The sequence below is a fragment of the Odontesthes bonariensis genome, chromosome 14 (assembly GCF_027942865.1).
Source record: "Odontesthes bonariensis isolate fOdoBon6 chromosome 14, fOdoBon6.hap1, whole genome shotgun sequence".
Taxonomy (NCBI): Eukaryota; Metazoa; Chordata; class Actinopteri; order Atheriniformes; family Atherinopsidae; genus Odontesthes; species Odontesthes bonariensis.
The window spans coordinates 20100648-20115407 of NC_134519.1; the positions used below are offsets into that span (position 1 = coordinate 20100648).

Consider the following 14760-nt stretch of genomic DNA (forward strand, 5'->3'; position numbering starts at 1 on the left):
ATAGAAGCGCTGTGTCGCATTTAAATTGTGTTGCGTCATCACTGCGAAATTCAAATTTTTAAAGAAGAGACGAGAGAGAACAACAAACGATTCTTCCTTGTGATCCACGCTTTCTCCTAGAGGTGAGCTCGCTGTGTTGATTTCGGAGTTCTCTATCTGATACTTCAGTAACCTTGAATATGTTTCTATTTATTGGTCATTGACACAGTAGTAATTGCGCTTCTTAATTTTAATACTTCCTTTCGACAATGTTACACGGGGAAATGTGAATCCCACTTCCTTTAGCTTATTCAACTGACTTATTTAATCATGCCGAGTTAGCGGTTTTTAAAAAACTTGAGTTTGGGTAGATGCAATTAAGCAATGCAAAGAAGACAAGTTAATTATCAGCCACTGTTGACAGAAACGCATAAAACATTTAGCATTAGCGTGGGTCGCCCTTTCTATTACGCTTAAAACGTATGTCAAAGAAAATCTGATCCCTGATGCGCCTACATTTTCTTTGCCTTGATGCCCAGGTCTGTGAAAACGTGGATAAGATGGCGCACTTTGGGTTTGAAAACGACATCCACAGTATTTTGAAGCTGGACATGCCCATCACAAACGCTCCCATGGCGAGGTGGCAGAGGAAGGCCAGCTCATCCAACATATCCGCCGTGAACGGTTTGTCACCCGGAAAGTCTGCTAATGTGTCGCTGAATTCATCAAAAACTCCGAGCAAAACGCCAGGTAACGTTGGTTTATTTGTGTTTGTGACACTTCAAGACACGCCGAAAAGAGCTCTGAGGTCTCTTATTCAACTTGCAATAACGTCCCGTTGGTCCTTTTATTGAAGGTAAAAACAAAAAAACGCCCTCGAAGATGGGGGGCGATCGCTTCATTCCCATTAGAAACGGCAAACAAATGGACGTGGCAAATTTCCTGCTTACAAAGGAGACTGAGCCGGTTGACCCAAACGCATCAGCTTCATTGGTAAGTTATGTGGTACATTTCCTCACCAAACCTGTATATAAATCAGGTATTTTATTGACCATACCAACTGTGTTTACAGGCAAGCCAGAAAGCTTGGTCTGTGTCGTTGAATGGATACAACATTGACGATGCAAAGATCCTCCACCTTGGAGGGAAACCTCTTAATGCACCAGAAGGTAGTGTGCAATCATCAACATGATTTGCTGTACACATTTTTTTTTTATTATTATTTTTTTCTAATATGTCCTATAATTTAAGTCTTGGTCTGCCTTTTCAGGTTATCAAAACAACTTGAAAGTCCTCTACAGTCAGGGTACAACCCCTGCTTCTGCGTTAAAGACCAGATATATATCTTCAACGGCCGACAAAATCTTGGACGCCCCCGATCTTAGAAATGATTTTTGTAAGTTGAGCATTTCATTTTGACACCACTCACGTCAGAACAACCTAAGAACACTAAGACTGAACATCGGTAATCTATTAATTTCTCAGAAGAAAATGGATTCATTTTTGTCTCCCAACACACATTTGTTCACGTTTCTCTGCAGATTTAAATCTGCTTGACTGGAGCAGTCAAAACATTCTTGCTGTGGGGCTTCATAAAAGTGTGTACTTGTGGGATGCTACTCAAGGAAACATCTATCTTCTGATGACGCTGGAACGCGAAGAAGACTACATCTGCTCAGTATCTTGGACCAAAGAGGGGAGCTATCTAGCTATTGGCACCAGTGACTGCAAAGTTCAAGTAAGTGTGGCGCTAGAAATGCCACATTTGGACATGAGGATACAGGACAGGATTTATTTTTGTATGCGTTTCAAATTATGACTCTTTGTTTTCCTTAGCTGTGGGACGTTATATCTCGGAAGCGCTTGCGCATCATGTCTAGCCACACAGCTAGAGTTGGAAGTCTGAGCTGGAATGTGCATATTCTTTCCAGGTACAGTTGATCTGACACAAAAGGGTGAAACCAATGGTCACAAATGCCTCTTCTTCAAAACTTCTCATATTTACTCAACTTTTTTTTTTTTTTTTTTTCTCTCCATCCCCCAGTGGGTCCAGATCTGGACACATCCACCATCACGACGTCAGGGTGGAAAACCATCACATTTCCACACTTGCTGCTCACTCACAAGAGGTGTGTGGCCTTAAGTGGTCCCCTGATGGGCGATACCTGGCCAGCGGAGGCAATGACAACTTGGTGTGTTTATGGCCCCGTGTGCAGGAGGGTGGCTCCAGCGATCAGTTGGTCCACTGCTTGAGTGAACATCAGGGAGCTGTCAAGGTGAGATTTATTTATTATTTAACTATTTTCTTGTTTATATATTTATATGAACGAATTGGATTATTTTATGAATTATGATTATTATTAATTAATTGAATTCCAATTGGCTTGAATTGGACTTACTAAGTGCCTTGAGATGACATTTGTTGTATTTGGCGCTATATAAATAAAAATGAATTGAATTGAATTATAGAATTTCTTTATAATGCTGTCATAATAAAGTGCAGATGCTTTTTGTGCCACGACTGAATATGTCAAAACATGCGTGTGTGTGTGTGGTGTTGTAGGCTTTGGCCTGGTGTCCTTGGCAGTCAAATATACTTGCGTCTGGAGGTGGGACCAGTGACCGTCACATCCGCATCTGGAATGTAAACAGCGGCTCATGCATCAGCTCACTTGACACTCAGTCCCAGGTAACTGTAGCTCCAAATCCCTTAGTTTTGTTACCCTGAAATGACCATGGATGCTTTTTTTTTTTTTTTTTTTTTTTTTTTTTTTTTTTGTTTACAACACACCTCTTGCTTGAAACCTTTCAGATCTCGTCACTGGTGTTTGCGCCCAACTACAAGGAACTGGTTTCTGCTCATGGATATGCCCACAACAATGTGGCTATTTGGAAGTACCCTTCTCTTACCAAAGTCGCAGAGCTCAATGGTAAAGAACCGTTTGAACTGATCTCTCTACTTTTAATTCTCTACATTCAAATCTAACATTGACATGCATCTTTTGATTTGATCACAAACTGACTGCTCCAAGTTTAAACGCGTATGACTCATTGAGTCGATTATTCTAACCACATTCAGAGGTGACCTCGACTGTATTCGGCCGTGAACACGAGTCTTGTGCTTCATTAACTGGCTGCTCAAATGGCACGCTATACATAAAAGCTGATGCAGTGCTGACTTGATGTACTGCATTATGGTTGGAAATTTTATTTTATTTATTTTCTTGGCTCGTGTTAATGAGTCGTCATGTCTAAGGAAAATTAAACCCTTGTGGCAACAATTGCAAGGTCATGAATGCAATGAGATCAGAACAGGTGTGACAATTGCCCTGGCAGGTAATTTTCGATACACACAATAAGCTGCACTATCACAATTTATTTTCATTTCAAAGTATTTAAATGAGTGAATTTAAAAAAATATATATATACCTTTTTTTTTTTTTTTTTTCTCTAAATAAAAAAAAATCCTGTTTATGTAAAAGAGGTGATGCCTTTTAAATTTATTTTCACCCCTCTAGTCTATACGGTTTTCAGTCTGCGATCAGCCGTCTTTGTGAGCTATCTCGCTAATCAAATGACATCAGAAATGGTCCATGCTAAATCCATGTTTACCACCAAGTCAAAAAACTGCCTGCCAATATAACCAATCTCTGGAAAAATGTGCATTGGGAAAGGCATTGCTACTAGTTATAAGGCCTATTTGTTTTTTCCAAAAGGGAGTGATGCCACTGCATTTGTAAAAAGGGCAGGGATGTTCAGATCACAATAGCTCAATGGTGACTCATTCTAATGCTATGAACTAAGTCAACTTGTGAAATGGATCATCCAAGGTGCACGTCAATGCCAGGTTTCAGTGGGGCTTTACTCGAAGAAGAGCTGTTCTTAACCTGTTTTAATCTAAAATGATTTCATATTTTAGGTCACGAGGACAGAGTTCTCAACCTGATTCTGAGCCCGGACTTCTCTACTGTTGGGTCTATTGCTGGAGATGAAACAATTCGTCTGTGGAAGAGCTTTGAAATGGATCCTGTCAAGACGAAAGCTAAAGAGAGGATGATCAAGCCCACTAGCGGTGTCATTCATCAGTCAATCAGATAACTGGCTTAGTCTTAAAGTTTTTATTTTTTTTTATGGTGACTGAAGTGCTAATGTTTTATTTAATCCACAATAAAGATTACCACCCAGTTTTTGTTCCTTTTGTTGGCATAAAGGGTTGTTGGTCAATAGTTGAGGCCTGCAGGGGTGGTAAAATTGTATTTTATAACCTGTTGATGAATTTATAACCCGTGTCTTTTATTGTCAGATACAATGTATTCATTGGAATGGGTTATAAATAAATGGTATAGTTCCCACATCCTTCCTCTTATTTTACAGATATTGATTCTGTCATTTTGCAAACTTTTGGACTTGTCTGATTTAATTGATTTGACATCTTTGGAGATTAGTTTTTGGATCAGTACTCAAATAGGTCTCTTCTGGTGGATCACCTCTTAAATCATAATACATTTTTGGCCCTTTTTTTTTTTTTTTTTTAAAGGAATGGTTTTGCGTAAAATGATAATTTGAGAATCACATCGTGGAAAAACAACCGATTTTCTTATATTTTCCAAATTGGGCCCCGTACAGTTGCATTGGCTGCGTTTCTAACACTTTGGAATGCCACAGTCTTTGGAGAGGCTCATCACCCATATAAATGTGGCATGACCATGTGATGTTCAAATTATCATTTTACACCGAACCATTCCTTTAAGAAAAAAAAAAAAAATGCAGTTCATGAGCCCATCTTCCCATTTGGGATGCTACTTGTTTTTATTGCAGCATCTACCGTTTAGTTTTGATCGAGTCGTACTTTTGTGCTGCAGATCCCAATGAATGTGTGCTGCCACTAGATGTCTCTGAATAAATAATTTACAAAAGGAGCCTCGAGGACCAGTAGGTTGAAATGGGACAGTCAAACAATTTCATTCTAGCAGTTGAGTAGTTTAAATTATAGCATTAGCTAAAAAAAGTTGACTTTCAATGCCATTTTGGCAGTATAAATAACCCACGTTTTTGTTTAAGAAAAGCCTTATTTATATTCTGCATTGAGGATCTTTACTTTTAGTGCAAATCAAATGATGTATTTCATTAAGGTTTTAGTTGAGCATGGTTATCTATAAATATACACACAAAAACCGAGCTCTACACAACGATAATCAAAACCACAAACACTGTTGGGCTTTTCAAAGTTTATTCTTTTTTATAGTGATACTGACAGCAAAATTTGCACCAGTCTTTTAAGTCTGTTATAAACTTTACCAACTACCTAACAGTGTTGCAAAAAAAATCAGAGTGGATTTATCTGGAAGAACATGTATACCAGAGTATGTGACACTTGATAGTGCCAAAATGCATTACTGTAATATACAGTACAACATTTCCACAACTCAAAATACAAAATGAAGTTTGACACGTTGCTCTCACAGCATACTTCACCACTGCTTTCCAAATGACACAGACCTTTATCTAAAATGTTTTATTTCAAAAGATAAATATCAAGGGAGGAAAAAAAACAAATAGATATTTCACATTTACAATGAAAACCTTTTTATGGGAGGCATAAACTTCATAGCAATGATTTACATGTACTAGTCTTCAGTGGAAACAGTGCTATACCCCCTTCAACAACAAAGACCACGGTAGCCAAACAGTGCTGCAGGGTGCCGAGTTGAAGAATACCATCAGTGACTAAGTGAGCACCAATTCTGACAGCGTTCATCACAGTATTGCAACATTTTACAGTGTTGCAAGCAGATATCAGTGGTAAAAAAAAAAAAAAAAATTCCGCCATTCATATCTCCTTTGTGTCAAAGTTTCATAGAAGACTAGACTTGTATACAAATTCTTCAGGCAAGAAGTAGCATATTGAGCTCTCTGACACTCAAATGCGCTACTAGATATGAGTGACAGTTGGCATACTGAAGGTAGTGATATAAACTGACTACGCTTTTTCTTCATTTCAAGAGTCACAAAGTTAGATGTTCTTTACTTTGCCCATGACGACTTTGCCATTTGCGTTGTTGTTAGCATGCCCATTCTCACAGCGTTTACCATTTCTCACCACAGTGATGGGTTCGGTGGTTGAGCCATTCTGATTTGGCTTGTGGTTTATGGCCGGAAGTCGGTTGCCCTTTATGTAGGCCTGTATCCAAAAGTTGGAGAAGAGGAGGAAGAAGAAGACGCCATACATCCAGATCATGTGGATCCATAAAGGAACCTGATAGTCGCACTTCTCCATGAAGTAGTACTGGCTGATGTGGATGGAGACCAAAATGAACTGTGTCTGCAAGACAGGAGGAAAAAGCAGCCAATAATGTAGTTATCCAACACTAACCCAGAGGCAGTCAAATTATATAGGGCACAAAGTTAAAGAAAACAAACATACCAACTGGATGGCAGTCATGTACTTCTTCCACCACAGATACTTCTGGAAGCGAGGTCCTGCGGCAGAGAGTCCATAGTAGGAGTACATGATAACATGCACTGATGCGTTCACCATAGCATGGAAGGAGCCCATCCCACCAGCTTGAGAGAGGAAAAATACACAGTAGATAATTAATTTCATTAGGTACTTATATGTACCTCTACCATTATCTCCCCATTGTGTTATTTTTTTTTTTTAAAGATATTTTATGCTTTCATTTCCTTGGCTGAACAAACAAGTGATTTAAAATTAATGTGCATGTGTTTGCTGGATAAAGCTCACCAGGTGTCAGGGAGACGCCCCACCACCATGTCCAGGGCATGAAGGAGTGATGGAAGACATGGAGAAATGTGATCTGACTCTGCTTCTTTCTCAGCACAAAGAATACCTTTCACAAAGGAGAGAACATTCTTCGGGTGAACATTCAATATGACTCAACAAAATAATCTAATTAAGTGACTACGAGATTCAATAAAAAAAAAAGAAGAGAGATGTCCTTACTGTGTCAAGGAGTTCGATGAATTTTGAAAAATAGAACAGCCAAGCCACTCGAACCATCTGTGGGAAAGAAGAGTGCTGTAGCGTCAGTTTATTTTATATATATATATATATATATGTATTTTTTTTTTTTAAGTGAATCAACTGTGATCATTTATCAAATAAGTATTTTCTCCATTTGTAAGACTAGATCTGACCTAACATTCGATTCAGGGGCAACGACCTCTGCAGCTATTGGTGGCTTACCCTGAGAGCCTGTGGGCTGCTGGTGAGATCGAGAAGGTCACATCTCCACGTGAAAGTGGTGGCCCATCCAGACATCAAGAACTAGGTGAAAAAGTCAGCCGTTATTTATGTGGGAATTAAAGCAAACTCTTCAGAGGACATGACTAAAGTAAGATTGGAAACCCAAGACTTGTCTTTTTGTGCGATTAATCATGCCAGACCTAATAAGGGAGAGTCTCCAACCTAATCTAGGCTTGTCAAGGAGGGGAGACTAGAGTAAATGATGAAGGCTATTACCTTCATACTGTCCTGAGACATAACCTCGGTTACCATGATTTCAGATACATACACAAGGAAGATAAGACCGGCTGGAACCATGACTCCTGATACAGTGTCTATCAGAGATAGATGGGGATGTATAAATAAACAGTAACAGTAAGTCACCCTGACCTAACGCACATGAAGTCTAAATGCTTATTTTCCTCATCAATGATAAACCAGTCTTTGGTTTCGATCAGCAAAAAAAACCAAACTGTTCTTTAACTTTAATCAATATTTTTTTATTTATTTATATCCTTACCTCATAAACTATATAGGCGTTCAGTAAAACCATTGATAGATTGTAGATAATCATGGCTCCCTTGAGGCTAAAAGGTTTGCGATTTGCCATCAGGCGAGGTCCAACGTACACTGCGAAGAGGATGTAGGCCAACAGGATTGTGGTCATTTGCACAGGGCTCTGCATCAGAGGGTAGTCTCTCACTCTGGCATCTGGAAAATGCATGCACGCCTTCATGACTTCATGACAATACCTTTCTAGTGGTAACATACACACGTATCTGGGTGAGTCAACTCAGGGCAGTTTAAGAGAATATGTGGTGAAAATAAAACACCTATATCGAAACAGTTTGATCTTCTTCTTCACAGTTTTTGGTCCCTATGCATCCTTTTGACAAGTAAAAACTTGTCAAAACTCTAGCAAAGCACAGTAGATCTATCACAGGTAGAGAAGAAGGCACTCACCAGTTCTCGACTGCAGATAACCATAGAGATTTGCAATGCTTGAAAAAGCTTCGCGCAGCATGATGACGGCTTGCCTTTTATCAAACTAAACCTCCTGAAAAACAAAAACAAGGAGTTTTTAAAAGGCGGGAGATGAAGCAGAGCTGAAACAGAGGTTGGCAGGCAACAGAACGACCTGTACACCTGCTTCCCCATTGACTGAACAAACAGGAGACAGCTGCACAGGCTCATCAAACACCCCCCCGAGTGACCCTGGCTACCACCTTTTAAGCAAACAAACCAAGAGACTTTGTACTAGGGTCTCCTGATACAACCCAAGGTGCTAATATTAAACAGTTTATTTAAATTAGGAGAAGTTTTATGAGGGATTATGATACATGTGAACTGTCATTGTAAAGATAATAAATCCTTCCATCCAAGCTCACTAACAGAGCAAGTCAAACAGGTGAGGCAATGAACTTCGCCCATATGGCACAGGTAACCAACTGACAAATTAATATACGAGCTAGGATGTTGTCTTAATCTAGATCAGGCTCGTTCTTACTCAGACTGAGGGAGTAATCGACAAAATACACCCGTCTATCCGCAGTGCATCAAGCTTATACACACCCATCAATTTGAAACAAACTATTTTACAGGAGAGGCAGACATAATGATGATACACAAGTTTAGCTCCTGTGTTTGAACTCACCCTCTGTGTACAAGTTTTCAGTGCTCCTGTTGAGAGGAAAAAGCAGCTGCACAGCCAGAGTGGGCAGCACTTAGTCCAGAGGATCCAGCAGACCAGGTGTGAGAGTGATCAGGTGAAGAACAGATACGTACAAAGCAAGTGTGTGAGTGGTAGCCTCTAGCTGTCCTCAGAGGTGAAGTATTTTCATTAGAGAGATCCAACAGGAGCTGAGCGTGTTGCAGATAAGACTTTTGGAAAGTCTGTGATAGGTGAAAGTGTCAAGACTGCTGTGATGACTTGGCTCATTCAACTCAATTTAAACCCCATGGCACTACTACAGACCTCACAAGTTTCAGGAACCACACCCTGTTTCAGTGACTAGCTCCACCCTACTGTCCTCATTCAGCCTGTTTGTGATTGGACTGTCTTGTCAATGAAGGGGATGATGTCAGAGAGTTGGAAGTCCCACAGCCGAATATCTATCATTAATAGGTATGCACAAGGGGATTGGAAAAAAAAAAAAAAAAATCTTAAAGGCGAAACAGAATGTGCCGTGATATAAATGATACTTTAAAAAAAAAAAAAAGAGGATGTTCTTCTAAAAATATCCCCTAGGCATGATTTAGGTTAAAGGTAAAATCTGATATGATACATTTGCCACCCATCGTAACATTTGGCATGGCCCATCCCTTCTTGGGTTGTAGCTTAGAGGCTTGGTTCCTATCAGACAGGCTCTCCTGTGCCTCAAGTTTTACCTGTTTCCCAAGCAAGATAGGCGTGGGCACTGAACAGAGCTTGAAATCTTCTGTGCAACATGTACACTGGACAAAGAGGTTGACTGGAGAGAATGGCATCTGTTCACAAGAGAGGAGGGAGCGAGGGATGGAGGAATCCTTGCTGTCTATTCACATTTTGCTCAGCATGTGGTGCCTGTGTCATGAGACATGTTAGGATTAAATGGGAGAATCTTGTGCAAAATTTCAAACTGCAAACATGTGCTGGTGAATTAGAAACATTTTTAAATATAAACTGAAATGAAGAGACGTGCTGGGATTTAATTAAGCAGAATTAAGTTCTGCATCTGGCCCTTTGTCACTGGTGAAAATGCTTTCTGTGTTTCAGACAATGTCACCAGGGGCTCCTGAAACTTGGCCAGTGGCTTCTTATCAGCCCCTTGAAGATGCAACTTTCTTTCTTATGCATATGGAGGGCTATTTAACATTTCAGTTTCACTCACTGATCTCTGAAGGTGCTGAGAGGATTGCAGCTGCTGACATGGGTGGTTATGTAACAGGGGACGCTTTTCCACTGTGCCTTACTTGTTTTATTCATTCATTCATCATCATAGGCAGTGAAGACTCCAGAAAAGGACATGTGCATGCACATGCCCGTTCTGACACAGATGTTAAACAACCACTCGCTGCACGACCAAGAATGTGCAAAAAGGCAGCACGGGAACAACGAGCTATTCTGCAGCCAACACAGGCAGGTTGTGGGCCCAGATTATTTACTGATGGAGGTTGATAGCATAAAGTGAACAATAAAAATGTTAGAGTCTCTGTCTCTAATCACATGGTCATCTGTTTTTTTTTTTCCTCTTTCTATTGTTGCTGGAATATTTCAACACAATGCAACACAACGCTCTCCCAGTTGTTCTTGGTCTCATGACTGTTTAATTCAACTTAAAGTTTTTTCCAAATTGCAGTATTTATCTTACCAACACTCACAAAACAGTGCGATTATTCAGCCAAACAACAGTGCACAGTGAATGGAAAGAGTCCCAGAGACTCAATTAGCCAATTGTGAAAAATTAGACAGGATAGATGGTTCTTATGGATCTAATGGAATGAGAAAAATACTTTATTTATCTCAAAGAAATATTATATAGAATAAAACACTGATTTTGACTAATGAAATTAAGTCAATGTAAGGATCCACTAAACATGAATATGAACATGTGTTTCTTAGCATGTCTGTTCATGTTACTCAACACAACACAGTCACATGGCCCCCAGGGCTCATAACTACACTTTTCTGTGTAGTCTGTGGAATGTTACTCTGTTTGTGTTGTTTTGTGTTGCATAATACTGTGTAATGTTCTGCACTTTGTGATGTGTGAATATTGCAACATTGCAGTATTTCAATTATTCCACATTTTACTCTCTATCATACCAAAAACAAGCATGCATTTTGGACATTTTAACACACTGCAGGAGAAATCTTGGAAAGAGTCATTTGCAGATGGAAAGCTTTGAGACATTTAGAAATTTTCCACATTTTGGTATCTGTCCAATTGTTATAATTGACTTTGTTCTTAGACATTATGTACAGTATATATGTATGGTCACTTAGTTGGGGGTTCAGACAGCACGGGTTTTGGTAGCACATTCTGTTTTCTAATCTAGCAGCTAGAAAATAGCCTAAACGTCACCAACACATAGGTTATGGGTTAGGGTCATGTTCTGGCTGGCTGGTTCTATTGCTGGCAGGGTCCAACTGGGCTGCATGGTTCCTTCTGTGACTGGGGGGCAATCCAGAGCACTGGTGGAGGTGCATGGCACTGGCCCAACACACCAGCACCAGCTGTGATCCAGCATGTCACTGGCTGTGGTCACTGGTTGATGTCGAGTAAGTATTGAAGGACATCCCTGCTTTATATCTTACTGCTGGAAGGCTTTATTTTTTGGTGGATAAGGAGGTTACTTTCAGACCACAACACAAACCTATGCACAAGAAAAAATGCAAGATTAAATTGTTTATATAAGAAAAATTGTTTCTTGCCAGACCTTGGCATCAACCATTGATAAATATGCAGATGGTGGAGAAACTCTGCTCATACTACGGAATGTATGTCCTTGAATGGTCCAAGACTTTAAGATAGCATAACTGGACTAAATGACTGGGTCAGAAGCTTCTATATTTTGTCAGATAGCTCTGTTACATTAGATACTGTGGACAGTGGTTGGCCTGTTCATGTCACTAATAATTGGCCAATTACATTCTGTTGCAAGTAAGTCCAACTGGCGCAGCCCAAGAAGATAAATATGAACTTTTTCCGGATATTGGTCCAGCGCTGCCACACTTTATCTGTGACCAATAACAAATAATGATTAACTTAACATTTCTCCAGTTTGTTCTTGGCCCTCCAATGAAAGAATCGGGCTAACAAAATTCATCCCAAAAATGGATTAATTGAATTTTTTTCTCATCAAGCTTTATACTTTTATATCTTAAGAGATCCAAGGACCAATGCATGGGTCCATTTACAGAAAGATTCACAACCCTTGTTATGACACTTACAAGTGAGCTCTGGTACTTTGGTGCAGGGGTCCTGGACAGGCTCAGTCTGAGCAGACTCCTGTGCCACACCCGACTCCACCCTGTGCATAATTAGTAGGATGAATACCTTTCTAAGGATTACATTTCATTGCTACACAAACTCATCCCTGCATCCCTGTCAGTCAGGCCAAAATGTTATTGAATCGCATTCATTAATGAACATCCAAAGAAAGGTGAGTTTTATTTTTTCACTGTTATGTGCACATTATTAGGCAACAAGTAGGTATGCATGATTAGCAGGGAACTTTACAATAAAGAATTTTCCCCAGCTAACTTGTTTGTTCTCAGTTGTTGGAGTAAGCGTCATAAATATGTAACACAAGTGAGGAATTAAATCATATCTTTTACTGTTTTAATATTATTGAAGGACCATTCTTCTTAGTAACCACCGTTAAGTCTTCTTCCATGGACTCATGATTGTGAGTATTGATCAGCTTTTGTTGACGAACAAAGCATCTTAAAGGCTGTCAAAAAAGGTTTATTGTCTTCTCTCATTGTAAAACCTCCTGTTTGAAAAGGACACGCAAGTTCTCAATAGGATTAAAGTCAGGTGAGGAGGGCGGCCACAAAATCATTCTGTCACCTTTAAGGCCTTTGTTGGCAGCATGAAAGAGGAGTACTGAATGGGATGTCCTGCTTAAAGAGCGCATCATTGAATGCAGCAGACTTCTCCTGTCTCCATGAATGATACAGCCTAGAGTAGCTCTCATTTCATCTGTCCGTAAACATTTTGAAAAGTCAGTCATCAAGGGTTTTTGTGATGCTTCTTATCTTATTCCGTGGAGGTCGGGCAACATACCCTGAGTGATTACTCGACACTCCCAGTATATTGCAGTTCTGGAATTAATGGATTCCTGGTAGCTTCAAGCTGCTACTGTTCTCTTTTTAATATGTATTTTTACACTCTGTTAATGCTTCACAGGGTTATGTGGTGGAAGCATCTCTGTTAAATACCCTTTTCTCATCCATTTTACCTGAGACAACAAAACTACCTAATTTAAATGAGCACCTTATAAATTGTGCATCCTCCCACTTTGCACATTATACATACCGCCTGAATTGATACACACTTAAGTTTACAGTTTGAAAATATATAAGGAAATAATAATGTTAGAAAAGTCACTTGCCTAATGACTGTGCATGCTGTACATATGATATGCACATGAGTTCAAGGGAGCTCTCCACAGACCTGCGAGGCAGAATTGAATTTAGCAACAGAGTGGGGAATATGACCCTGAAGTGCAAAACAAAACATCATCACAAAAGACACAACAACAAACCCCCAAAACACAAGAAAATTAAACCAATGTATCGAAAAGCATTTATTTTCTTGCATTTATTTTCTTTTTTTTGTGTATATGTGTGTGTGGGTGTTTCCTGAAGTGTGATTGTTGGCAAAATTTTATTGTGCATTTCTCTTTGTTTTTGATTATCATTACTGTTCTTTCTAATCTAGCTGTCCTGCATCTCGAGGCCACTATAGAAGCTGAAGAAAACACCATCAAGAAAACATCAGAGTAGAGTAATTTGAACCCACTTGAACAGATCCAGCCAAAGTTTGGCCCTAAACCCAGCAAGGGCATCGATATCAGGACACACCTGCATTGATGTTAACCATTCACCCTTGTTGCGCTTGCATGTTTCTGCTATGAATAATGGCAGAAACATCCAAAGAAAAGGTGTGAGAGGCTTGTTGTTGCTTTGTCACTGAGGAGAACTGTTTGTCCATTTGTGAGGGGGAAAGAAGCATGGTATCTATTTCAAGCCCTGTCAAGGGCTTTCGGCGGGGGGGTGGGGGGGGCAAAAGGGGTGAGGCTTTCATTTTCATCCAATGCTTTCCTTTAAACAAGATCACTTAGAAACTCACCTACAGACATGCTAATTACCGGGCTCCCAGAATGGAAAAAAACTGGAGGATGTTCCTGAGTAACACAACTGTGTTGATTTTTAAACCTTTCTTCTTTGACTTAGGAGACCCAGTAGAAACTCTGTAGCCTCTCATCAGGGTTTTTTTTTTTTAATGGAGCATCACAGCAACATCCACACACAACAGTGGTCAGAGTTTTAGCTCAGGTATGACTGCAGGACCAACAGCATTGGATTTGATTATATATCAATATATATATATGTCATTTACTTATTTCAGAATAACATTAAAAAGAAAACTTTTCCTGTAGCAACTAAAAAAAACAAAAAACTACAGATTCACAAGAAACACAAAGGTGTTTCTTTGTGTTAGACGTTTTCCTCTGAATATTCAACAAACACTGGGAAAAGAAACACATTTCTGAGTTTGACTGCCTGGACTATTACCAGAATATGGTGTCCTCACCGATTGCATTTATGTTATTGTACTTTATTTTATTTCACTTGACTTCCACATCCTTATATGGATGAACTCCAACAGGAAATGAGAGAGACAGTGACAAACAGCGGACACAATAAATAAATAAAGGATATTTAATGAAGGGAATTATTAACGTCAAATATATAAAGCAATTTCCTCAAGAAAACTATAATCATTGATGGGAAGGAGGGTGGAAAAATCAAAAAACTGACATCC

The 14760-nt window shown here is 39.5% G+C and overlaps 2 protein-coding genes across 2 annotated transcripts; one reads left to right on the forward strand and one right to left on the reverse strand.

Moving 5' to 3' along the window:
* Positions 1–74: 74 nt before the first annotated feature.
* cdc20 (cell division cycle 20 homolog) lies at positions 75–4325 on the forward strand. The gene is made up of 11 exons (XM_075482286.1): positions 75–122; positions 519–729; positions 836–972; positions 1052–1148; positions 1250–1375; positions 1521–1717; positions 1816–1910; positions 2024–2255; positions 2543–2668; positions 2792–2909; positions 3899–4325. The coding sequence occupies exons 2-11, from the start codon at positions 540–542 to the stop codon at positions 4075–4077; spliced, it is 1497 nt and encodes a 498-aa protein (XP_075338401.1). The 5' UTR covers positions 75–122; positions 519–539; the 3' UTR covers positions 4078–4325.
* An 867-nt stretch (positions 4326–5192) lies between these two features.
* Positions 5193–9250, reverse strand: elovl1a (ELOVL fatty acid elongase 1a). The gene is made up of 8 exons (XM_075482287.1): positions 8880–9250; positions 8189–8282; positions 7746–7936; positions 7187–7267; positions 6944–7000; positions 6725–6830; positions 6404–6543; positions 5193–6301 (listed from the first exon to the last, which is right to left on the reverse strand). Exons 2-8 carry the CDS (start codon positions 8247–8249, stop codon positions 5993–5995), a joined length of 945 nt encoding a protein of 314 aa, XP_075338402.1. The 5' UTR covers positions 8250–8282; positions 8880–9250; the 3' UTR covers positions 5193–5992.
* Between the last annotated feature and the right edge of the window lie 5510 nt (positions 9251–14760).